Genomic DNA, 27431 nt, shown 5'->3' with positions numbered 1-27431 from the left:
AATGGCAACAAATATTGCAAACATTATGGGGTGTGGTTGCGCTACAGATTCTCAAGTTTCTTTCTAGCTTTATCACAAGTCTAAGAAAACAATTCATTTATAGACTTTCTAGAGAAGAAAAAATAGGGAATTTGAAATCAGACTGCATAGGCTTAAATTCTAACACCTAACTGTGATCGTGGACAAAAGGCTATGATTTGGGTTCTTCATCTGTAAATCTGGGGATAAAACAGAACCTACCTCACAGGAACAGAGTAGGAATTAAATGAGCATGCAAATTGCTTAAGAAGCAAAAATAGGGATGCTAATGATGTCATGTAAATCTGAACTTGGAAATACCAACACAAAGAGTCTAATTAAAATTTTCAGAAAATTACATATCACTTGTCCATTACATGAGCCTTAGAAGTTTTTACAAGCCACAAATTACCTTGACTTAAATGTTTTACATTTAATATGAATAGCCTGACTGTGTTTTACAGTTTCCTGATTTTTGCCTGCATTTTAGGCATGGTCACATTACAAGAGAAAAGAAAGCAACAAAACCAAAGGAAAGATAAAGTGCTTTTAATTTTCTATTGAAAAATAGAACTGCAAGACAGGGTCGTCGATGGCTGAGTTCTTTTACTCTGGGGATAAGAAATGATGCTGAAGGCAGAGGGTTAAGAAGGTTACACGCTGTCACTTATACACATGGGTGTGTACACTGGCAGAGCCACTGAAAATGTCTGGCAAATAGAAGATGTTATAAGCCAATCATCAATGCTGGCTTACAAAGTAGTAATAATAATAAATGTTTACTGAGCATATACTATGTCCTACGGGCTATATTATTTCTTTTAATCCTCACAACAATGCTAGAAGTTAGGTACTTTTCTAATTATTCCCACTTTACAGATAAAGAAACAGAGAGGTATAAGGTGAGTTTTCAAAAGAAATAACAGTTAAGACATCACAGAGATTCACAAATAAAAAGCATTCAAGAATTCAGAAAGGCCTGTGGAAGGCCCTTGACCTGCACAGATGGCCGACACCTCAGAGATAACCAATTGTGTATACCCCATTAGGTCATATCTACATGGCTGTATGGAGCCCACGTGAGTTGCCTAGTCATACTATGTAAACTATGGACAAGGCTGCAAGATGAAGGAAAAGAAATGGTACCCAGAATCCAGATGTTAGTTCCCAAGGATGGGGTATTGCAAAAGAAGTTTTTGTAACCATTAAGGTGATTATGCTGGAGTTTCACTGTAACATGTTTGTGGGTATAAGTGGCTTGGTAAATACCCATTGGGTTTTAAAGCTAGAGACCCATCCAGGACAGGTGAAATACCTTGGCAACCAAGCTAAGAACGTTGAGAAACTAGGAAAACTCAAATTGCTCCACCAGACATACCTAGCCTGATGCCTCGTCCTGATGAACTTTGCCAACAATATCGCTGCGGATTTACCGCAGTAACTAACACTTTTCTAAGATGGGAATATCATGTGCTTTTTTCACCGAGCTTCATACCCATTTTTCCACAGAACCATTTCAATCCTATTAAATGTTTCCCTATTAGATGTTTCAAAATTAAGATAATGTTACTCAACATCACTTAAGAAAATTAGCAAAAATAAATCCTACCTGTATTTCAGGAATAGGCAAAACTTGAAGTGAAACAGTCGATACTAGATTTTTATTAAAAGAGGTTGATTTTTTTAAATCACTGATGTTATAAGAAATTTTAAAATCTTTATTCAAGGTCAAAGACAGGTTTAGAAAAATTCAGTATTACTTTACTTGCTATAACCTCCAACTTTTATAACCAGTGTGGAATGGGAATGGATTTTGATAATAGTTTCGATCCATAAAATGAGTGGAAAAATCAACCTTAAGATGGAAAAAGAAATGCTTCAATGTTTAATATATAAACCAAAGAAAAGGATAAGTAACAGAGATGCCTTCAAAAATAATGAAGTTTTGAAAATCAAAAGTTACTGGTTATTGTTCTTTCAGACTTTACCATAGGAGTCATAGAGAGGTGCCCTGGTTAGGTTACTTCTACATTAAGTCTCAAGAGCCTGGGTTCCAACCTCAACCCAACTGTCTACCACAATTTGGGGCAAATTATGCAGTTTCACTGAACCTAATTTTGTTCATATTTTATTTTGAGATAGTACTTGCCCTGCCTTTCTTACAGAGCTGTAAAGAATATAAAATTAGTGAGTGAGTCTTTATACTACAAACGTCTTGGTAAATTGCAAAGAAGTTATCCATGTTTCATATTTGGTTTACATTATCCCTGATACAACCTCAATTTACAGTTTTAATTCAGCATAATACTGCACAAATATTTTCTATCTTAAAACAATGTACATTTTATTATACTGCTCCATACCCACAGTCATTAAAACATTTATTATTACCTTAAGAGGGTCTATATTCAACCTTAAATTTAAAAGTCAGTTATAATTCCCATTTGTTAAGAAAGTATAAAATAAGATAAAGACAAATATTGTATCATGGTCAAGTCTTTTCAATAACTTTCTGGGTTAAAATGTAGAAAATATAACAAATCTCAGAATTAAGTTCAGTGGGGAGAGAATATTTCCATTAAATTGATAAGAATTCCATCACTAGTATTAGTATCAAGCTGAGAAGGAATATTATAAGCATCCACACTAGAAACTTTGCAGTGAAGAAGTTACTTCTTGATGTTCAATGTAGGGCAAATGAGCCTTAAGTAATAATTTCTATTTCCAATACTTTCAAAAGCAAGTTTTGATATAAGAATCAGTTACCCGTGAAAATAAACAGATGAAATTCACTGAAATGACCTAGTTTTATAATACAATAAAACTTGCTATTTTCAACTTTATAAAAGTAATGTTCCTTAGAAGAACAGTTGGGAGGATTCTAGATATCACATCAAAATACATGTCTTCCTAGAATTAGAGATGTTTTAAATGGAATGGCATGGCTTGTCTGTGGAAGGAAGTCTCTGGGGACAACTGTTAGAAGCCAGTTGATCACCTACCAGGAATGACAGAACCAAGGAGTTATACATCCAAGATGTGGTGAGACATCTTGGTGGGACACCTCTCAAGTGTCTGCTTACGGTTAAAAAGATCCAAATATTACATAAGGTAACAATGATAAATAAATATGTACTACTGTCTCCTCCATTCCACCGTCTCACCATCTAGAGGCAAATTTTGTTAGATTTACTTGAATCTTTCAGATACATTTTATGCACAGAAATTTTGTTTTATATGTAAAATTTTCCTTAATGTAATTTATTATGCCTGTTTTCTGAAAATTTCTCTTTTCACTTAACATTATTTTTCATTTATGATGGCATAACATTCCGGTTTGCGCAACACAGTGAAAAAACAGGTTTGTTTAAGTGATACAAATAATGCTCAAACAACATCCTCATCTGTGGGCACTTATATACTATAGTTCTAATTCCTAGAATCGCTAAATCAAGGGGTATGCACATAAAGTTGTGAATGATTGCTCTTGATAATGCTCTTGTAGCATTGACAGTAGGAGAAAATGTGTTTCTTCACATAGTTGCTGACTCTGGCAAGACTTTAGTTTCTGCCAATCAGAAGGTTAAAAAAAACCCTTATCTTACTGTTTTAATTTGCATTTCTTTGATTACTAATGAGATTGAGCATATCTTTATAGGTTTATTGGCTATGTCTATTTTTTTTTCCTGAATAATACTACTTGTTAAAATTCTTTGCTTCTTTCTTTTTTCGGGTCGATTTCTTTTCAATTCTTTCAGAGGTTCATAAAGAAGTATGTATGGATAAAAGTATATGACTGAATTTATTTCAAAATAACCCAGCGAGGAAGAGGAGAATGAGGAGGGGAGGTATTTACAGGTAAAACAAGATAACAGATAATAAAGTTGGCAATAAGTTATCATTTGAGGCTGGGTGACAGGTACCTGGGGATTCATCACACTATTCTCTTTTGCATATTTTAATTTTTTCATAATAAAAGTTCTTTAAAGTGCTTTTCTCATTTTTCTCTTATGATTTTCATATGTAGTATTTTTTAATATTCTTTTCATTATGTTTTATTATGGGATATTGGATATACCTCAGTGTACTATACAGTAGGCCCTACTTGTTTACTCATTCTATATATAATAGTCTGCATCTGCTAATTCCAAACTCCCAATCCTTCCCTTCCCCACTCCCTCCCTCCCTTGGCGACCACAAGTCTGTTCTCTATGTCCACAAGTCTGTCTCTGTTTTGTAGATAAAGTTCATTTGTGTCATATTTGAGATTCCGCATATAAGTGATATCTTATGGTATTTGTCTTTCTCTTTCTGACTTACTTCACTTAGTATGATAATCTCTAGGTCCATCCATGTAGCTGCAAATGGCATGATTTCATTCTTTTTTATGGCTGAGTAATATTCCATTGTGTGATATATATATATATATATATACCACATCTTCTTTATCCATTTATCTGTCAATGGACATTTAGGTTGTTTCCATGTCTTGGCTATTGTCAATAGTGCTGCTATGAACATAGGTGTGTGTGTATCTTTTCGAATTATAGTTTTGTCTGGATCATATGTAGTAATTTTATTTGATTTATAAGAACACTTTACAGAATAAAGAAATTTGCCTTTTGTTACAGAAACTGTAAATAATCTCTATGGACAGATATCAACAACACCATTTATTGGATAATCTATCTTTTCCCCCTCTGACGTAGAAAACCACTTTTATCTTGCATTCATTTCCAATCTACAGACAAGTTTATTTCTAGACTTCCATTTTGTCCTTTAGGCTTGTCTTTGCATATGCTATGCAATTTTAACTTCTATATCGACATATTTCCTGAGTTTTTTTTGTCTATTCTTACTTAATGATTTTCCCAGATGACTTTTATAACAATTGTGTTAGTTTTCCTAAGTATCTACTATGCTTATAAATATCTCTCCCTCTAGAACTGCTTCTCTAACACAGTGTAGCTTGGTTTCCTCTTTGACATCAGTATGTTTTCATGTTTTTACCTGGGGTCTCATCTGTTGCATTCAGATTCTGAATTCACTTGACATACCACTAGCTCATGAATGTTAAATAATTCTTTTCTCAGTGCAAAATGTATTTATTTAGCTACTGTGAAAGGTCAAACTGCAAAAACAGACTGGTGTAACATTTGAACACTACCATTTATATCGGTCTCATTTTTATGAATAAGCACCTGACTAGAAATTCAATAGAGGAGCATGTCATAATCAGTCTGAGGAGAAGAGCTTTAAATATAATACACTAATTTTAGTCCTAAGCGTTTCAGTTTTTCTTTATTGCTCTACAGCTTAATAGGAAGATGGGACTTCTTTAAGAGGAAAAATATTTTTATATGGCTTGATCAACTTATTAGAAATAAGCAGCAGAGAGCATCTGCATTCACACAGCAACTGTTAAATTAATCTGTGTTAAGTCAGCCTCAAAGCACTTGGATGCAGCTACAGGATGTGAGTGTAACAGGATCGCACAGACTAACACCTGATAGGGCCTTACACTTGCTAGGTCAGAAGGAAGAAATGGAGAAGAGGGAATGTATATCCTTCTAGAATCAAAACATCAAACACCCCTGCAGTCTCTTGGGATTGTCTTGAAAAATTCAATCCCTCCCCAATCCAGATTAACCCCCTGAAATAAACTCTGAAATAAAACTCCCCCAAAACAAAAACAGACTGCTCCATTCAATTCATACTTTGTGAGTTAATGAAATTTAAGTCACCTGGAACCATCAAAGGTACATGGTGATTTTTTTCCTGAATCGAATGTTTCATGACATGAGAACAGAAGTACACCGATCAAATGTGAAGAGAAATGAACATTCCTCATACATAGTATGAGCAACATGTGAGCAGGTCCCCAGAGATTTAAGTTGATACTACCTAAAGCAAGAGCACCACCATTTCAGAAAGCTTCTGCAGGTGCTAGAAGCCACAAGTCCCATCAGAAAGATGTCTCAATTATCTCCTTCCCAGTCCCCTTTGATACATGACAATCTCTTTATTTTCAAAGGGGTTAGCAGAGATCTTTGAAAGAGAGCAGCCAGGAATTTTGTGGCTGCTTCCAGCTGGTCCCAACAGCCAAGACTGTCACTTGTGTAGGGTCACTGCTGAACATGCCAACAAGGGGCAGGACTGGGAGAGGCAGGAAAGTGGGCGGAGAAGACAGCGGCATCCCGGATGCGATGCACATGCTTGACATTCCTTTCCTAGTGGTTTTTCTTCGGGGTTCACAGACATCTCGGACTCGAACAACTTAACCAAAGTTTACGCAGGATTTAAAATAGGTCATTCCTTGTAGAGAATAGACTTGAGGACACGGGGAGGGGGAAGGGTAAGCTGGGACGAAGTGAGAGAGTGGCATGGACATATACACACTACCAAATGTAAAACAGATAGCTAGTGGGAAGCAGCCGCATAGCACAGGGAGATCAGCTCGGTTTTTTGTGACCACCTAGAGGGGTGGAACAGGGAGGGTGGGAGGGAGGCACAAGAGGGAGGGTATATGGGGATATAGATATACATATAGCTGATTCACTTTGTTATACAGCAGAAACTAACACCACTGTAAAGCAATTATACTCCAATAAAGATGTTAAAAAAAATAAAATAGGTCATTCCTGTTTTCAGATGTTGAAAATGTTATCAGTGAAATGGTGAGATACCACAGCCTTCCAGCTATTTGATAGCACTGAAATGTGAAGCTAAACAGTGCAGTGTCACGGGCCACTGGGCCGCTTCCCCAGCCTCTGCATTTTCACGGGGTAAAATGGAGCTGACTTGAACATCGAGGATAGTTGTGAAGGATCAGAGGCGACGTTACAAAGAGACTTAAAATGAAAACCAGGGCCATTATTCACTCAGGGCCTGCTACTGTTCAGGCTCTATGCTTTGTACCTGATTCTAAATTGACTTTTCCTCCTGACCGACTTATTTATAGATACTTTGTAGATGTGGAAATTTAGGTTTAGGGAAGTTAAGTCATTTTCCTGCTCGTTATAACTCTATAATTAATTGAAGGAGTTGTGACTCAAATCCAAGGTCTGAATGACGCCAACGTCTACACTCTGAACAATCTTATTTGGGGTTGAGAGAAAGGGAAGGAAAGGGATTGGGATGGAATGGGAAGGGGAGAGGGCATTGTAGAAGGTGAGGGGGCGCCATGTAGAGACATTGGTGCTTGGAATTTCGCGCAGGTGAGGCTGGAGGGAAGGGGGAGCCGCCAGGAACTGAAGGTGGAACAGATTAGTCTTATTGCTAAACAAGCAGCCACTGTCACCCTGGTCTGCTTCCGCAAGGAGCTAAATGCCTAGTTCAAGAGGAAATACCCGCTGAACTCCAGCCACTACTCCATTTTGCCAGAGGCAGAAGAGATAAGTGGTTAAGAATACAGACAGTGAAGATAGAGAGCTTGAACGCGGTCCAGTTTCCAGCTCCTTCCCTGCTGATGCTTCATGGGCTTGATGCATGGAATGGGGATAACTTAACAGTAGCTCCTTCACAGGCAGCTGCTGAATACATGAGAAGCACTTCCAACACTGCCCAGATCATAGAAAGAGCTAGATACCTGTTTATTACTGCAAAAGCCAAGGCAGCACCTATACTTACATATGCCAGAAATAGAGCTATTTATTCCAGAACTAATAAATCACACCAACATGACATGATTGCCGAATTTCTAATGCATGTTACAAACAAAAACTAAAACAAAAAACCCGAAATAACTGTAAAACAGTATTTCTTCCCATTTTAACTTTTTAAATAGAGGCAAAGATGAATTATTACACACTCTTAAGAGCTTTCTTGAATGTTTAGAACACAGAATGTCTTCCATAAATCCCTCTTGATTGAAACATACATTCTTCTCCAAGACTGAGTAAATTCAGTACAGAAGACGCTGAACATTAGTTTCCATAAATGATTCATCAGTGTGAACCATCATTGATAAATTATGTACACATAATTCACGTAACAGCTCACATACTTCCTCAGACTCCTCACAGCCTTCGCATTTACCATTCCCTCTAGCTTGAATACTTGTAGGAGAGGAAAAACAGTTTCTTTCCTCTACCCTCTTAGGTTTGGGTCCCGGTTCAATTCAAATTAAACTGACAAAAGACAGATCAACAGAGAAAAAGCATACAAATTTTATATGATGTTAACATTTTTACATGGGTTGTAGGGCAGGGAGGGTAAGAAGAGGTTCACATAAAGAAGTGACATCCCTAAAGAAGAGATTCGGTCTGAGAGATTATATACATTTTAAGAGAGAGCAGTTAATTGTGGAGACGTGACAAAGAAAAAGAGGTTTGGGCTTCTAGGGGTGGCATTTATTCACTGTATATTTACTGTGTTCTATTTATTTAAAATAAGTAAAAGTAAACAACATAGTCCTTGCTCCAAAAACCTATGATATGAAATATGATAAGATATAACTGGTTAAATGTCCATGTGAATAGCAGTTAATAATCAAAGATTAATATGAGTCTGGCTGAATGGGTTCCACAACCCTACACAGGGTTCTACGGAAGTGACGCTTCATCACACATTGTTCAATTTAAAGACAAATCTACTTATTTTTTGTGGCTGAAGATTCTTACTTTGGGGAACTTCATGGAGTAAATGTTTCTGACTAATTTTTTAACCACATAAAATCAGGAGAAACTTAAAACAGCAGGGAAATGGAAGGAGGATGCTTTATTTACATCTGTGTAGTCACGTTACCTGATTAACACTCCCAGTGAGTGGCTCTAGAAACTGAAATCACAATTTCACTGATGTCTACATTCGATCCCTGACTATATTTGTCTGTCAGGTCTAATAACTTCTTACAGTCAAACTTCTTCCTACAAAAGTGATCATGGAACTATTGAATAAGAGAACTGCTTGTCTGAATTACTAGGTCAGGTTTTCTTTATTTCTTCAGCTTCGTTAATCTCTAGTTTCTGTTCATCTATTTTTCTTTGAGTACTATGTTATAGCTGACGGACCGCTGTGTTGAACACTGCTTGAGAGCAGCAATTTAGATCATTCAATAACTACTTAAAATATTAACAAGTATTTGGCACAGGGTCCCTCCCTACATCACTACTTTTATCCTAACCTCGGGTTGGAAATGCCAAATACAAAAAGCACATGTCCACTATTACAGAGCTCCTGTTGCCCTACACAGATTCATACATCCGTTAGACATTATACTTACGAACGACTGAGAATGGCATGAGATTTAATGTTAAGGAATAAAATGCAGGATTGGATAAAATGGAATCTACAGCATGATCTCAAAAATGCTTTAAAAAATGAAATAAAACACATTTGTGGGTGGTAGGGTCATGCATGTTTTTATATTTTCTCTAAGTTACCTACAATGAAGTCGTAATACTTTTCTAACTCAAAAACTCTTATACATAGTTTTAAAAACTATGACACCCCCAAACAGTTTAAAGCTCTAACTTCTGTTCCTCTTGGTTATGTGTACTATGAAAAATATATGGAAAATGGCTAAAAAATCTGAATTTTTTTAGGCTTAAAGACAGTTTTTTTAAGTTTAATAATAGTCAACTGCCAAAGGAGATACAGATATCCCTGTAGTTTTAACTCATTCCTGCAAGCCCTGAATACTCTAAGCATTGTCTCATATATCAGCATTTGCAAAAACGCAATTGTTTTCACCCCAGAATACGAAGAAAACGCAGTGCGTGCTTAACTTAAAGATCAATTGCACCTTGTGGGTAAAGTCTAGCCGCAGTTGAGAAGTCCTAAGATTCAAATAGAATAATTGTCAAGTTTAACACTAAATTTAAAATCACTAAACCTAAGTCACTGAATAAATTTAAACTCTCTTCAAAGCACTCATAAAATCTACAACATCCAGGCTGATAAATATTTTAAAACAACCTTCAACTTTAAAAGTTCACTCTGTGCTTTCTCATACCATAAAACAAATACTTTACAGCAATGATCCCAGGAGTACATCAACCTCCTGCCTTCGCCAACCCACAGTGCTGTGTGGTAAGTTTTCCACATTTGCTTGCATTTGGAAAATAACTACTTTACATGCCAGGAGTGCACTGGGCTTAAGTTGTCAAAAAATATCACACTTTAAGTATAACTGGGTAAGAACTATGGGCACACACGTGGGCAGCCTTCCAAAAAATGGAAGAAAAAAGAAAAAGAAAGCTTAACCCAGTGTTTCCAGGAAGAGACCTCATACACACAACACATTGTGCACAGTACATAATGCCTTGTTGATCTCCTTTCCTTTCACTGGGCAGTTGACATTTCAACCAGTGTTCAGAGTTACATACTATGAGTCCCAAAGGGTCCACCCAACTCCTACTCCAACAGTGCCCACATCAAAAAAAGACAAAATTGATCACTGGACCCAGCATCATCTCACATTACTATTCCCCTAAGAGATTCTAGATATCCCTGGTAATTTTACTTACCCTGCCTCAAAAGAGAGTTTTGTCTGGATCAGGCCATGCCTATCTCAGGTGAGCCAGACTTTCTTAAAACTCAATGTTTAACTGATAGCAACCACCTAACATTAGTACACATTTAAGTGGACTCTGCAACATAGAAAAGAAGGAAGAAGCAGGGTGATGAAGAAAGATTAGAAGCCAGAGGACAAGGATAGGGCTTTGACCCTTAATAGTCAAGTGATATTGGGCAACTCAGCCATCTCCAGATCCAAATTTCTTCATCTGTAAGATGAAGAGGCAGAGACAGGAGGTCTTTCGGATACTACCTGCTCCAAAAACTGATTCTTTTCCTAGACAGTAGTGAGTTGAGATGGCCCTTCTATAGCTGCACTGTCCAGTATGGTAGCCACATGTAGCTATTGACTACATGAAATGTGGCTGGTCTGAATTAAAATATGCTCTATGGGTAAAATTTTGAGGACATAAAAAAAATGTAATATATTTCATTAATAATTTTTATACTGACTAAAAAAAATGTAATATATTTCATTACTAATTTTTATACTGACCATAAATTGAAATGATATTTTACGTTTATTGGGTGCACTAACACATACTAGTTTTGCCAGTTTCTTTTCTCTTTTACCTGGCTACTAGAAAATTTTAAATTATACTTGTGGTCCTATTATACTTGTATTGAACTGCATTGTTTGGGAGTTGGGCCTAGGCGTTAAGTGAGGGCCAGAGGAATTCTAAGATGAAATGACATCAGGAGAGCATCTGAGTGGAACATTGCCATTCCCTGGCTCTTCACTATTGGGACTTGGAGCTTATCATTTCCACACAATACTTATAAATGGCTGTTTTAAAGCCTTGCTTTTGTTCTCTTGTTCTGCTCACCAACAGTGAATCAATAGCAAATAACACTGGGCCTAAAAAGAATCAATATCACTTCATTTACTCTAAGGCTAAATCTTAATTATCAACTGTAGGATTGTATTACAGGATTGAAGCATAATCCTAAATGGATGCGCCTTCACACAGGCACAACTGTTTTCCGTTTCCTTGAATTGAATATATATTTAAAGTAATAACTGAGTTTCCTTCACAAAGATGACCACAATCTTCTTGTTTTAAAACTCACATTCGAATTTAATAGGAACAACTAAAATAAACTTGCATGGATGGAGCACATTTTATTGATATCTAACTAGAAACTTTTCCACTAATTCTTACAATCTGTATCAATTAATTTAATGTATTTTATTTTATTATTATTTTTAAGTTAATGTATTTTAAATCATCAAGGAAGCAGAGATCGTTTCTAGAGAGCTTGTTTACTTAGAAATACAACAGGCTATGAACAAAGCCAATAAAATATAAGATTCAGGTAAGTCGAGAATAAATATTCTTCTCAGAACATTTTCTTGGACGGCCAACTTTTTCAATTAGGAAATCTTAAACAAAGGAATCCATCGATTGATAATTGCCTGCAAAATCAACTACCAATTATTTAAAGCAAGCAACAGTCCCTAACCCTGAAATCCAAAGCCAACTAAAGGCACAACCATTTCAGACTGGGCTTAAACCATAGTCAGTAATTAAGTCAAATGTTTTCAGATATATGAAAGCAGAACAGAATTCAGAATAAAATATGCCCTTTGAGGAATTTTTAAATAATAATAAATAAAGTTTAAAATAAATTTTCTATATAATCTATATGACCATTAGAAAACTATGCAGGAATTAAATAACAAGATTTTCTTATATTTTCAAATTCTAGCTAATATATTTAAAACAAATATTCAAACTTCCATGATATAATTTACCACCCACTCTTTTTAGGGGGAAAAAAAGGGTATAATTTAAAATTTGACCAGGATAATGTGAGAGAAATCTATGTTCACACAGATATCGGCTCCTCTTTCTGATTCTCATGATTAATCAACAACTATTTCAGACACTACACACTGTCAATTGTTTTTCTGAAGGCAGTCTCTTTAAATGATAAGATAAAATATTTTCCTTGCTAGACACTTCAAAAGAAAAGAAATGCCAAGATTTAAGACGATCAAACTTGAACTATGCTTTTGATTACTCTTAAAGAGAACCAAGGGTTCAAAAAGAAATAATGTAGAAAATAAAACCAAGAGTAGTTTTTGAGGAACCATGATATTTTAGACATTTCCTTAAGACAGAAACATGTACAATATGTCAAACTATTGGGACACATTTTAAATAAATCTTGAGGTGCTAGTAAAATGCCTACTATAAAAACTCAATTATGCCCTAACGTGGATAATTATATCAAGCCTGCTCAAGATTCTAAGTTTTTCTCCTTCATCTTTATCTCATCACATACTTTTGGTAAATATCTCCATTTGTCCACATCTAGAATAGCTGAAATGAATAAGAAAATAGATAAGTAGTTAAGATGAGTTTTAAAATGGCAGCCTCGTTTTTACTGATTTATTTATTAATTTTACTGATTTATTTACTAATAATTTACTAATATATTAAGGTTTATTTTCCTCTTTTCCACAGATTTTTCAATTCTGTTTTAATAACACAGGTGCACATAAGCAGATCTGAAAGGGTGTGTAGCAATGGAAAAGAAGTTGAACATGGTAGGGAAATCTAGCTCAAAAAAGATTCCCAGTATCATCCTCTTCTCTAAAAACCTCAAAGCTTGTTTTATCTGCTATTCCTTTCAAACAACAAGCACAACAACAAGGGTGCTTTAGGGAAGCGTCTAGATCAAATGAAAGATAGTCTACCAGTGCGGAGAGTAAACTGATACTGCCATTATTATCCACAGAGCCACTGGAATTACACCTGTTTCCATCACTCTGATTGAAAGGATTTCCAGGACCCCAAGTTTAAACCACCTTGGGTTCAATCTGCCACAGTAAAGGCTTAGTTTTGGGGTGTTCCTGCCATAAAAATAAAACAGCATTCCCCATCTCCTCCTCCATCACTCCAAAGATGTGCTTCTTATGTGGTTAGCGAGCAGATAAGGAGAAGTGGGCAAATCCCCAAAACCTAATCTAATTGCTCAGAGAGAACCTTTCCTTTGGTTTGTTTATTAATCTACCCATTTTTGTCTATATTCCTTTGTATTGTATTTCCTCTACATCCTAGAATGCCAGTTATCACCCAATACCCTACCTCTGCTTTATCAGTAAGAGAACCTGGAATGTATTCCTGGTGGCAATACTCCCAGCTAATAGACCACATGTACCAGCCTCCCTTGCAGCTAGGTGCTACCATCTGGCTAGCAAGATGAAGCAGACATTTACAAGGACTTCTGCAAAGGCTCCTAAACCTAATTGAACCACAGTCATCAATGGCTACTCCCATTTTAGAAACATCTAAAAGGACCCCATTGCTGAGAAAATGAAGTTCAAACTCATCAAGGCATCCAAAGCTCTTAATCTCCTACTGTCCTCACACCATCTCCCTCACCCATATTCACATGGCTTCCTCTTTTTAACCTCTACACACTTGCTGCCACTTCTGTCTGGAAAGCCCTACCATGATCCAATTAACCTCCACTCATGCTTGAAACCCAGTTCAAATGCTGCCAGTCTTTTCTATGAAGACTTTGTACCTTCTTCCATTGTGACCTTTGGCACACTGTACTTAATTATTTCTGCATCTCTTTCTTCCCCTGTCAGGCTGTGAATCCTTCAAGGAACAGACTGAATCACTTCTCTGTTTATACATAGCCCCACGAAGATTCTAGGGCTCCTGTCACCCTGAAATACAGAAGGCATCCAGCACATGTCCGAAAAAATGAATGATGTTTTTAAAAATTCAAAAATAGGAGAAAAATGCAGTGAGATAAAAAAAAATTAGGAATAATGAAAATCAAAAATCCAAGGGAGTGTCAGTAACACAGGCGCCAACCACTAACGCCCTGAGAAAATTTGGAATAGAGACAAAACAGGTGAACACATAATCCAAGTATCCAATTAAACATCCTGCATTAAACTTTCCCCTCATCTGCTAACAGAAGAATCAATCGACAGGCTTGGGTTTGAGTTTCACATGTTACATTTCTGAGATGAATGAGCAAACCAACAATGAGGTTACGTGTCAGATTTTTTTAAAAAGCATAAGTAATTTAACAGTGGCAATAAACGCTGAGAATGATATTTTAACCGATTTTTTTTTCCAGGAAAAAAACCCAATACTTAAGCTAAAATGTTTTTCTTTTTACTGGCTATTTATGAAGTCAATAATGCAACTAAGAACACACACACAAGAAATATTCCCAACAAACTCAATACTTCCCATCTGTGTCCTTACAGCACCACCCAGAAAACTCACAAAGATACAAATTTAACCTTTGAGTCCAGGCTCATGAAAGTGAAGTGAAATATTTAAATGGCAAATACAGACAAGGAAAGGAATTGCTTGGGAACTGGGTGGGTCTGCTTCCTATCTTGTTTATTTAAGTATATCCTCCCTGTTCATCATCTTTGTCCTGGATGTCTCAAATGGCCACGTTGATTAATTACTCAGTCCCAAGTTCCCGGTACTTGCACTATCTTAAGATAGCTCTCTACCCAGCAGCCTTTGCTTCTACTGTTTGAGCCATTCAATCACATGGTCATGCTCAGAGAATTCCCTCCTCTCATAATTCACTAAACAAGTATGCAGTGATTCCAAAATTGCAGTTTTGTCACAAATGTATTCTTGAAACTGGAGCCTTTCACAATTCCTCAAATCAACAGAAGTACACAAGCTGCCTTCCTGTTCCATCGTCCTATCAGTTAGCCAAGAACCTGCCCCGCACAAAACAACTATAGGATTTTCAAATTTAGTTTACTTTTATTGGATTGAAATTTTCTGGATGCTGTGGTGTAAGAGGATTTAACACTTGACACAAAACGTTAAAAACAAGCCTGAGAAAACACTGACAAGACACAAGGCTAATCATAATGACCTCAATTAGATTTTCAATGCCTGTCAAGTTAATAGTATATAGTGGCATTGGCTTCAAGACCTTGAACTTGAGAAGTACAATTCCTTTAGAGAAGAGAAGTAACAGAATTTCAATTTTTTTCTTAAAGGGCCATTTTGATCCTGGTTCACATTAAAGTAAAAAGTAAATATTAGCTGTAAAATGGCAAAAAAGCAGAAAACTGAAGAGACAATGATAATGAAATTTTCATTTTGATGGCCACTCAATTTCATTCCAATACACAATGTTTGCTTTCTAAATTCTACTATCTTATTCAAAGAAAATTATTTCTAGGCATTCTCTATTGAAAATGTCCCAATCAATCAGAGGATTGATGAAATATTTCACGAACAAGGCATTTTTCTGCTAGGTCAACTGAATGTCTGAAATAAAGAGTTGCAAATGAAGTTGTTGACAGCATTTATATAACCTTTTCACAATAAAATGTTTTAGAAAAGGCTGAAAAAAATAAATCTTATTTAAAAGGCTTAATTTTTTTCTGTACACATAGTTAGGTGTCATTTACAATTTTCATAAACATAAGAGAAGTTAATTCAACTGTCAAAAATCAAACATAATTATCATTACAGTATAAAATTCCTAGAGTCCTGATTTTAAAGCATTTGTCAAATATTTCGTAAATACTAGATGTAAGGCACTGTAGTGAGTTATGAAACAAATTATAGGAAACAGTTTGTGATCACAGTCAACAGTCCCTTCTCTGCTCCACCATTTTTTTTCAAATAATAATAGTATTTATTATTCTAAATAATAAAAAAGCAAGTGATAATAACAGTAACACTTATTACAAGAAAAATAGCAATACTTATTGTAAGTAATAATATAGTCATTTTAAGCACTACTAATAGTGATAATAGTAATACTTACAGTAATATTTATAGTAATACTAATTACTATAATAGTAATGCTTATTATGTTACCAATAGTAATGCTTATTACTATCACAGCAATATTTATAAGTAATAGTGGTAATTCTTATAGGTACTAACAAAAATAGTGATAATAATGGTAACACATTACTATGAAAACAATAATAAACAACAATAGTATTACTTATCACTATAATGATATAATGGTAGTTTCCCAATTAATGAGATCTTATCACAATTAAGACATGACGTCAATCACTACATAGATGATTTCCCCCTATGCCAAACCTCATTTTGCCCTTCTCTTAAATGGTGATATTAAAAATCCCAATTTTGGGGTTGGGGGAGGGATAAATGAGAAGGTTGGGATTAACATATACACACTAATAACATAAAATAATCAACAAGGACCTACTGTACAGCACAGGGATCTCTATTTAATACTCTGTAATAACCTATATGGGAAAAGAATCTAAAAAAGAATAAATGTATGTATAACTGAATCACTTTGCTGTATACCTGAAACTAACACAATACTGTAAATCAACTATACTCCAATATAAAATAAACTTTTTTAAACTAAATTTATTTATTTATTTATTTTTGGCTGCATTGGGTCTTCCTTGTTGCGCATGGGCTTTCTCTAGTTGTGGCGAGCGGGGGCTACCTTCGTCGAGGTGAGCAGGCTTCTCATCGCGGTGGCTTCTCTTGTTGCAGAGCACAGGCTCTAGGCACACAGGCTTCAGTAGCTGTGGCATGCAGGCTCAGTAGTTGCGGCTTGTGGACTCTAGAGCACAGGCTCAGTAGTTGTGGCGCACAGGCTTAGTTGCTCCGCGGCATGTGGGATCTTCCCAGACCAGGGTTCGAACTTGTGTCCCCTGCATTGGCAGGAGGATTCTTTTTTCTTTTTTTTTTTTAATTTATTTTTGGCAGCACTGGGTCTTCGTTACTACGCGCAGGCTTTCCTCTAGTTGCAGGGAGCGGGGACTACTCTTCGTTTCGGTGCGCCGGCTTCTCATTGTGGTGGCTTCTCTTGCTGTGGAGCACGGCCCTCTAGGCATGCGGGCTTCAGTAGTTGTGGCACATGGGCTTAGTTGCTACACGGCATGTGGGATATTCCCGGACCAGGGCTCGAACCCGTGTCTCCTGCACTGGCAGGCAGATTCCTAACCACTGCGCCACCAGGGAAGTCCCAGGAAGCTTTTTCATTTGGAGAAATCTCCAGGATTCAGGAACTCTGTGTGGACCTTCTATCTTTGGGCAAAGAGAGGGGGCAGTGTGCCTCTGGAACTCCTTTATACACAGGGACCATTCAGATTCGCAAATTTTGAACGGACTGAAGTCTGGCCACACCTACTCTTTGCCCTCCTGGGGCTTTCTGCCTCTGCTTACTTGACTTTCCTATGCTTCTGAGGCAGGAATAACTTCACCCTTCCCACTTAAATTTTTACATGTTGATTTGTCATAGCAGCAGTTCAAGAGTTCTCTAGGCAACTTGGAAAATACAGAAAAGCACAAGGAAGAAGCTGGTACTCTCACCACCTAGGAAATTGTTCTGTTCTACAAATACATATGTGGAGGACACGCCACGCATGTGGATAGGGATTCTGAAATAATGGGGTGAGCTGGATTTGAAACTGAGCAGGACCCTCTCAGGTAAAAATCCTTTCCCCCGTTTCTTGTTTGTAGGAAATCGGCTTTCTTCAGCCTCCTACACCTTCCTGAGTTCCTTCCCCACCATTTTTGTTTTTAATATCTAACCACCAAAGTAGATCTCTGTCTCTGGTTATTGTTTTACATCACAGTGAATAAATAGTTCTCTCCTCCAGATATCTAAGTTTACATTTGGGTAGTGACCAGGTCAGAGAATTTTCCTGATAACACCACATAAAATATCACACTCACAGCAGATTTCCACCTAGCATTTGCTTATGATATCCTTACCACCTTAATTTTTTCCAAGTCCCCTATTACTTGCTATTTGTTCTGTCTACCCCTCATTATATTGTAAACTCCCCATGAGGGGAGGGACCTCAAAAATATTGGTTTAATGAAGGAGTGAATTTTCCTTTCCGGGTGTACCTATAAAAATCTAAGTTTCTGTATATGAAAATATGCTAGTAACTTCTCTATAGACATTTGATTTTAATTTTAAATTGCTCATTCATCTAATATATAAGTATCTGAATAAATTATTCTTGGAATGATCACTCTGCATGTTTGCAAGTTTCTATGGGAGTTTCTTAAAAACTCACCATTTGTATCTTCAAACCAATACACCGCAATGACAAAACTATTTGTTTTAAAAAAAAAAAAAAGTAATTAAGAGCATCAGCATGGGGAATATTTTCTCTCAAATATAACTTTTTATATGTTTTTATGTTAGTCTCTGAAGAGTTAAGCAAAGATTTCAAAAAGTTTGCATCAGTTTTAAAGGCTCAATCTTCAAAGTGGATAAGGCCTCTTTTCTTCGAAAGATGAAAAAAATCAATAAATATGGTTACAAAACAGCACTTATCTATCTTTATCATGTGTGCCTATTAATTCCATTACAAAATAACTGAGTTGTGTTATTTATAAAAACAATAATTATGCTTTTGAAAAGCCATCCATTAGTTAGAGCAAACATAAAAAGTCCTTTTTTTGGACTAACCAAGCCTTAATAGACAATACTATTTTCTTCATTTTTGACTAAAAATAAAAACTATGTTGCCTTGTTAGTTTTATTGTAATCCAGCATATGCAGACAGGAGAAACAACAAATGAGTTTGTGGTCACTTGGGGGTAAGACGTCAGGTCTAAAGTAGACAAATGTATCTCAAGTGTAGGATTAAACCTCTCATCTTTATTCCTGTAAAATGTCTCCACCGGGTCAAAATATATCAGTCATTAAAGCTTTGAAATTTAACAAAGCAACAAGAGTAACAATGCATTTCTTCACTTAATACAAATGACTCTTTTTGATAGAGCAGATCTCTTATTCTCATAAGCATCCTTTAAGGCTGAAAAGTAATTTATCAGTCCCAATCACCTAGGATGCCTTAAACATTCTTTAGTAAGATAGAATGTGGGTTTCTGTGGAAGCAAAATGAGAGCATAGGACAAATTATTAGATTCTCTATGAAAGAGACTCAAGCAAAGAACTATTGCACATCAACAAAATAAATCACCAAATTTTTTTTTTCTTGCTCAAACTTCTCAACTAAAAATCATCGCAACTTGGGAAGAAAAAATAAAGAGAGAGACCATCTGGAAATTAGAAGATACAAATATTGGGGTCCATCACTAATAAGACCTTAAGAATTCTAGAATTTGTTCATCTACAAAACAGGGTTATTGTTCTTTTCCCTTTTCTGAAATGTTCATCTTGCTTATTCCTTGCCCCTGCTCATTCACCCTACATAAGTGGTTGTGGTACCTGCATTCCTCACTGTATCCATTCTGAGCAGCATGTTTACTTCAAACATGGCTACAATAATTGCATCCTCTGACTTGAACTCACTTTTTTTGATTGAGCAGGACAGTGATAAAGAAATACAGGAACTGGTGTGATTTAAAAAAAAAACAAAAACATATAGATTCCTTGGGATTTTGCTTATTGATCCTTCAATGTGTTAATAATACCTTAACCACAGTATCACCAATTTGGGGCATTCTCAAATATCTTCAGCCTTATTTTGAAACTGAGATTAGAAACCTTTTATTTTATAATGAGCAAAATATGCTGACTTAAAAAACTATGCTTTTAATCAAGCAGTAGATCACTATAAAGTTTTAGAGTAGACCACCACAGAATTTATCATCATCTAGCTAGTAAAATAATTCATTTTATTTTGAAAACTGATTTCTTACAGAAGCGTTACCTTCTCAAGCAGTCAGCTTTTTGGTTTCCTGGTCCTCTGATGAAGATTATTTCAAGCTTCTATTCTAGGTAGCATCAAAATTCTTTTGTTGGCATTTGAAATCTTCCATTTCTGCCTAGATTGGCCAAACCTGTTTATTCACTTTTCTAGAAAAGGTTTTGTTGAGAGCTAAACCAAGCTTATTCACAGCTCTTTGCACACAGCTGATAATCAACTAATAGCTGAGTTAATAATCGAGCCAGAATATAAACTTGCTCAATTTTAGACATGTCTAGCAAGCTGCCAGGGTAAACACATTTAAAATAGGTCTTCCTCACTTGTGTAGCAACTGCTCATGCTTTTTACATATTTCTCTATATTGTTCAAGTTTTTCTATTAGCATGTATTGTTTTAATGCTTTTTAAAAAAGCCAACTGAAATATAAAATACATATGAATGTTTAATACATGAAATTTTATAATATATACTTTAAAAATGTTATTTGTGATAAAAATTTTATCTGCAATGTCTTTTTTACAATTTAAATCAGATTAATTCATTCTTCTCAGAAACAAGCTGCCAAATTCCTGTAACAGTCTTAACTGGTCGGTAAGTGCATTAGTCAATAAGTCATGAAACATCATGTAGTTTTTTTTTTTTAACTTTCAACAATTATGAGATTAAATGTATCTGTTTTACATCATCATCATAAACAGTAATTGTAACTAACAGGTAGTGCTTATAAGGTGCCATCATGTTACACATATATTTACTCATTTACTGTTCCAAGAATTTTACATATATATATTTACTCAATCTTCAACAACCATAAACATTATTATCCCCATTTTACAAGGGAAGAAACTGAGGCATGAGCTACCCACAGTCAATATTTTGATCAATGGGAAATGCTGCCTTCCCAGAACACATGAGAAACTCCATGACTTGGTTGCTGGCCTGACATCACGTTGGTCGGAATCAAGGCTGTAAATGTAGGAACAGTTCCACTGTTTTCCATAGAGCTGGCTTTCAAAAGCCTTTCATTTTCCCCATTTCAACCACTACCTTCTTTCATAAAATACTACAATCCTAGCAACGCTCAAGCTAAATCTGTATTTTATGTTTCTTCCAGATGTAGCCACACGAAATAAGTAAAATGGCCTCTGAGCTCCCCATCTCAGCTAAGATTTCATATGTGAAACTGAGTCTTCTGTATCCCACTCTGAATAGTCAGCTAACTAATCTATTCAGCATCCCTTTTTCATATATCTATTAGCTCGTGAACACGTCCAGGCTTTTTCTTTTCTTTTTTTTCAATGACTTACGTTATTCCTAGAGCAGTCCATTCCAATCTAGTTTTTGGTGCATTTCTACTTCTAAAAAGGTACCAGGAAAGCATATCTATTAACCATTAATCTGAAGAGAAAAATTCACCAGATTTTTTTTTTCAAAGAAAAACACTAGTGTCCTCACTGAAACAGTTATTTCTTAAACTATCCACATTAAACTGAAAAAACAGTTACATAACATCTTCCCCTTCCTCTGGTTTTCATTTCAAAATTCAGTTTGAGGGTTCAGGTGCTATTTGCTTTCCTTTTACTAACAACTACAAGGAAAACTAAGAAATAGACATTTTCTGGCTTAAACTTGTTACTCATTCAGGGGGTCTGCTCATTCCTTCACTTTGGCGTCCTCTGCCTGCCACCCTCCATCTTCCTCCAGCCACTCACGAGGGTGTATCTGGATATGGGCTGTGACACACAGGGTGACAGCATCCCCAAGGATTTGCAGAAGATGGTGCTAGTGTCAATTCTCACTCCGTACATATGTAAGTGAGGTCCTACTATAAAAAGGAAACCATTTCATAGTCAAGTAGAAGATGAAGAGGTAGAAAACTACCAGAAAAATCTACAACAAGCTAAACATTTTATTTTCCCCAGCCTCCTCATTGCTGCCCAGTGAATCACTTTTTTCATCATGTACTCATTCCCTCAGTCAAGGTGCTAATGAAGATGCCGCCTCAGAGCTCTGAGACCCTGCTTTCAGCCCCTCACCTTCAGTCCTTCACCTCCTTATTTGGAATTCCCTACTCCTCTCCAGAGTGTACCCTGCACCTTTGCTTTCTGTCTCAGCATCTGTCACAGTTCATGAGCACACACTTATAATGATTTGTGTATGGTCTGTGTATGGTCCCCACTAGACTGGAAGCTTCCTGAAGCAAATGATGGTTTTGTTCACCAGGCTAGCTTCAGGACTACAAGAGAGAGCTTGGTCCAAAAGGAGAATCAATTAAAAAGGTCCCAAATGAATAGATGAGAAACTAAGAAAATCAAATCCCACACTGGCTCCACCCACACCCTCAGGGGTGTAGGTGTGTGTGTGTGTGTGTGTGTGTGTGTGTGTGTGTGTGTGTGCGCGCGCATGTGTGTGTCTAGGAGGGGAAAGATGGAGAGAAGTATGTAAAAGCAAAGACTTAATCTCCCTTCTCCCAACCTGAGATACAAATCTGGCTGGAAAGGAACCACCAAGAAATTCTCCAGGATTATCTCATCCCACTGTTCCTTTATTCCTTATATATAGATGTTTATACTGTTAATATTTTACTCAGTATGCCACTTAATCTGCACTTTCCTCTTGGTACTTAACACTTTCTGTTTTCTTTCATAATCATGTGCCCGTCTTATTTACTCTGCAAACTTCCTGGGAACAGGAGAAGGAGGGTGAGGGGAAATAAGGGGTATGCAAGTCAATCTAAACCTTACTTCCTGGAGCTTTATTTTTAAAGTACAGTATAAGGCTTATCTTTGCATTTGTAAGTGATATAACTAGGCAGAAATTAGAGAAGTATATTAATCGAAGATGCTTCGTAAGTCTCTTAAGGTAATACATATCCCCACCTAGATCAAACGTGCAGAAAGAGAAGGTACATTTCTACTGAATTTTACCACACTCAGTGGTAGTTTAGTGGCCACACGAAAGGCACATAATAGCTGTTTATTTCTAGAATGACTGACAACTTTCATCTTCATACAAATATCTGTATAGAAATCTCTAGTATGCCATGAAAAGTAACACAAATAGAGGTCCTCTAGCAACAAGGAGAAAGCCTTTTCCACAAGGATAACCTCTATGTTTTTCTCTTTTTTTCCTGTTCCATTATGGTTCATTACAGGATACTGAATATAGTTCCCTGTGCTACACAGTAGGGCCTTGTTGTTTATCCATTCTATATATAATATTACAGTTTGCATCTGCTAATCCCAAACTCCCAATGCAACCTCCCCACACCCCCTTCTCCCTTGGTATTCTCTACATCTGTGAGTCTGTTTCTGACCTCTCCGTTTTTCTTCAAACCAATATTCAATGGGTCACATTATTTCTTTTTTTTTTTTCAATCGGGCATTTCTAATTTAACCTTGTGATTTATTTAGTTATATGTTCCTCTTGATTTCCCCAACCAGAACCAGGGATCATTATTCTCTCTGGAGTACTTCTCTGCAGTACTAATGGCCTCCCAAGTACCCATCACATGCCTCTGCTGGTTAGGGTGACAAAAGAGCCGCTTGGGTGCCCTGCCCATGTCATGGCTTTCCACAGATCAGGCAGAAACAGTGATTCCTTATACCTCACCATCAAATCTGAGCTTCACTATTCTGTGCTCAGGCATCTACCATTAGGTTAGTTCTGGCCAGTGTGAGTAGGTATATATTATCTGTGAATCAGCACCACTATGAAAGCAGATACTTGGATTAGGTTAAATCCCACAATATAGGAAAACAAAACTCAAGAGGAATCAAGTTTAAATAAATAAATGTCAGGGCCTTTTTAACTCATACTGTCACTGTACTAGGGAAAATCATCAATTCAGGTAATGATGCTTCCCCCAGAAGCTGAGGCCCCATTGTCATTGCCCTTATTCATTTCTTTTTTTGAGCCATCTGCAGCAGACCTATTTTCTAAGCCCTACAAAAGATAGTCAACTCATAATTACATCTTTTCAGTGGACAGAGATTTAGCTGCATAAATCCCCCTCAAACCTCATCAGAATGAATTGCCTACTTTTCCATTAACGCTTTGCAAAATGCAAACTGTGAATCTCACCTCCACCCTTTGAAGGAAGTGACAGTAACCAGTGAAAATGTCCAAAAGGATGGGAGGAAGAGCAAAAAAATGCAGTCAAACAGGCTAAAAAAGAAATCTGAATCATATTTGCCTACACGCTGCATACTTTTACACAGAGAAAAATATTGCTCAAAAGAGTTAAATATTTACTTTTTGGCAAAAGCTTCAACTATAAAGGATATGATATGCTGTTAATTACTTAATATGTGTCTTTTAATGTGTAATAAGACAATCAGGAAAACTGAAATAATCACTGGAGTAAATTTAAGTATTGGAAAAATCCCAGCTCCCTTAATTAAATGCATTTTTAAAATAGAAAACCAAATTCTTCAACTCTTAAAACAATCTGCCTTAACTAGTCCTGAGGTGATTCCTGAGCCACTTGTAGGAAAAAGACAGAAGAGGAAAAAGTTCAATGACCTTGTAAATTAGGGACTAAAAAGCTGTTAACGGTGTGACACTCAGTATAGTCTCAGTGGAATTACAGGAAAACATTTGTCCAGAAATTGCTTTCTTGGAAAATCACCATGAGGTAGGGGAAGAGGAGAAACAAACAAACATCCGGGGAAGGGAGGTTACCAATAGTAAAATACAGAATGGGAACCCAAAGGATGCGAAATACAACCTTTTCTGCCCCAGCTGCCAAGCAAACAACTTCTAAGCATCTTCAGATAAAAAGGAAAATAGTCATTTTGCACAGGCGTTAGCTGAATGTTCGAGAGTTGGATCAATGGGGAAGACTTGCTATACACCTAGCGGTGGGTGGATTTCACCAGGCTGCAGCCTCCACAGATTTTCTTTGCTGCACTGCAGAGGCGCCATCTTCTCCGTCTTAATCTTCACTCAATTCAACCCTTTCATCTGCACCCTAAAAAAAAGACCCTAAGGACCCTCCACAGCAGGCCGCGTCCCCAGGGAAGCTAAACCAGAGTGCCCAGCGCTGCCAGGGAAGAGGCCGCGCCTTCATCAAACAAACGCCTCCTTTGATGCACAGGAGGGGAGTGCTCGTGCCTCCCCACCACCAGCCACTGCCCTTTCCAGACGCACACCCCACTCTCCGCGTATTTCTCCTCAAGGACTTCACAACCGAGCACAGAATCAGCAAGCCGCGGAGGTGATGGGAAGTGGAGGGGGGGGGAAGTAGAGGGGCCCCGAGGCACCGCCAGAGCCCCCTCCGGGACAGACGCGCAGCACGGGGAAGAGAGTCAGGCGGCAGCCTCGGTGGCGCACAGACCAGCGCGGCTCAGCCCACCGCGCCCCGGGCCGGCGAGGGCGGGGTGTCGCGGCTTTTGTTCCCAGGGACCTTCGCCCTCACCAGGAGAATCGGAGGGTGCGAGCGAACGCCCACAATGTCCTGGTTTGGAGAAGGTGAGAGGTGGCTGCGGGTGTCCGACCCCTCCCATCTCTCTCAACTTAACACAAAAGGGAGACGCAGAAATGTACAAAGTTTGCCTGCGGAGGGTGTTGTGCGACCCTGCATGTTGGGGTCGCACTCGGGCGGCAGCCCCGAGCTGCCGCGAAGAGGAAGGAGGAGGAAGGAGGTCGGGCCGGGAAGGGGTGGTGGGGATGCGAAGAGAAGGTGAACCGGGGCGGAAAAGGCAAAGGGAAGCGGGGGGTGGAGGGTGCCCAGCTTCCCGAGCTCTCCCGACTCCTCCTCGCCAGGGCCCGAGAGAAAGGGAAGGGCAGCGATTAAGTGCCGGGGACAGAATCCAGGGACGCTGCGTTTTCGGTTTTCCCCACGTGCTGCCTCCCCCTATCTCTCATCTGGACGTGTCTCGCCTCCCCCCGGCCCCCGAGTCAGGGACTGAGTCAGGGTCCGAGCTCAGGACAGCCTCCTCCTCTTCTCGCCCCCGACTGGCGCCTACCCAGGGGCCCGACGCCTCGCCCGCTCCCTCTCCGCTGGCCGGAGCGCGCGTCCCCAGGGCAGGGCTGGGCCGGAGGCGGGGATGCGCAGGGCGCCCGCAAGCGGGGGTGTTGGGCGCGGAGAGGAGAGGGGTCCCCTCGACTGCCCCCGGCTTCTCTGGATTAAAGACTCAGAGGGAGCGGGTCCCCTCCTCCCCCACCCACCCCATTCCGAGGCGCGGCACCCACCTCCAGCGCCCGAGCAGTCCAGGCGGCCAGCAGGACCAGTGCCAAACCGGGCAGCATCGCGACCCTGCGCGGGGCACCGACTGCGCTGCTGTGCGAGTGGGATCCGCCGAGCCCTTGCTCTGCCGGTGTCGCCGCCGCCGCCGCCGCCGTGTCCTGTGGCCCCGCGCTCGCGCTGCTCAGGGTGCTCTCTCCTACCGCTGCCGAGGAAACTGACGGAGCAGCAGCGCGGCGGCGGGGCTCGGAGCCCGGCGAGTCAGCTGATCCGGCCCAGCCCGCTCGGCACCCGAGAGAGACCCCTAGCGGAGCCGCCGGGGAGCTGCGCCCGCTCGGCCGGGAGGGGCCCGCGCCCCCGGCGCCCACAGGTGCGGCGACCCCGGCTCCGCCGGTTCCCCGAGCGCCTCCCCGGCCGCCTGCCACCTGAACCCCGCGAGCAGTAGGAGGGAGAGTCTGGGGCCGGGAGAGGGACGGCGGAGGATCAGGGAAAGGTGAGTCCTAGGACGTCTGGGATGCAGAAAAGTCGAGAGCGCTCCGCGCCGTTACCCGTGAGCTTGACTCATCCGACCCCGCAGGCCTCTCGGGGGTATCGTATAAAGGGCTGCTGCTGGGGTGCGTTTTTATCCGCATTTCGCTTTTTGTCTCGGTTTGAAGAGGTGGGGGAGGCGTTTCTGGAAGAGAATGTGAACAAGACAAGCTTAAAGGAAATAGGATTTCTTTGCTTGTAAAGGGAGCAAAAGCCTCATTTTTTTCCCGTCAAAAGCAACCACGAGTAACCTGGAATTTCTATCTTTAGACCGAACCGAAGGAGAAAGGCGCCGGACCTGGAGAAGAAGCAGTGACCTATTTACTTCTCCTTGAAAGAAGGTTTTTTTTTAAAAAAAAAAAAACTTTTTTTGGTTTATTTTTTGTTTGTTTTGAGAAGGGGACGGTCATCTGAGTTTTTGTTGTTGTTTTTAATCAGGCAGGGATGTAACATCATCTGAGATGTGGGTGAAGTGAAGTTAGGAGGGGAAGGGTCTGGAAAGATGATTCCCTTTAGACCCCCATACCTCAGAAC

At 38.8% G+C, this 27431-nt stretch overlaps 1 protein-coding gene across 6 annotated transcripts in view; it reads right to left on the bottom strand.

The window, feature by feature from the left end:
• The window catches only part of APP (amyloid beta precursor protein), a 277800-nt gene extending 251212 nt beyond the window's left edge, over positions 1 to 26588 (bottom strand). For 3 of the 6 annotated variants that reach the window (XM_089910360.1, XM_022573753.3, XM_089910362.1), the window contains exon 1: positions 26378 to 26587. In XM_089910360.1, coding sequence (XP_089766486.1) covers positions 26378 to 26434 — 57 coding nt within the window. In that variant the 5' untranslated portion in view covers positions 26435 to 26587. Of the gene's footprint in view, positions 1 to 26377 lie in introns of all 6 variants that reach the window. The other 3 variants (XM_022573575.3, XM_022573665.3, XM_089910361.1) reach the window with 2 other exon arrangements.
• Between the last annotated feature and the right edge of the window lie 843 nt (positions 26589 to 27431).

The sequence above is a fragment of the Delphinapterus leucas genome, chromosome 4, assembly GCF_059928025.1.
Source record: "Delphinapterus leucas isolate spDelLeu-1000000601 "Yukka" chromosome 4, BTC_Dleu_Yukka2, whole genome shotgun sequence".
Taxonomy (NCBI): domain Eukaryota; kingdom Metazoa; phylum Chordata; class Mammalia; order Artiodactyla; family Monodontidae; genus Delphinapterus; species Delphinapterus leucas.
The sequence above is the reverse complement of the archived record's forward strand: the minus strand, read 5'-3'. Positions and strand labels throughout refer to the sequence as shown.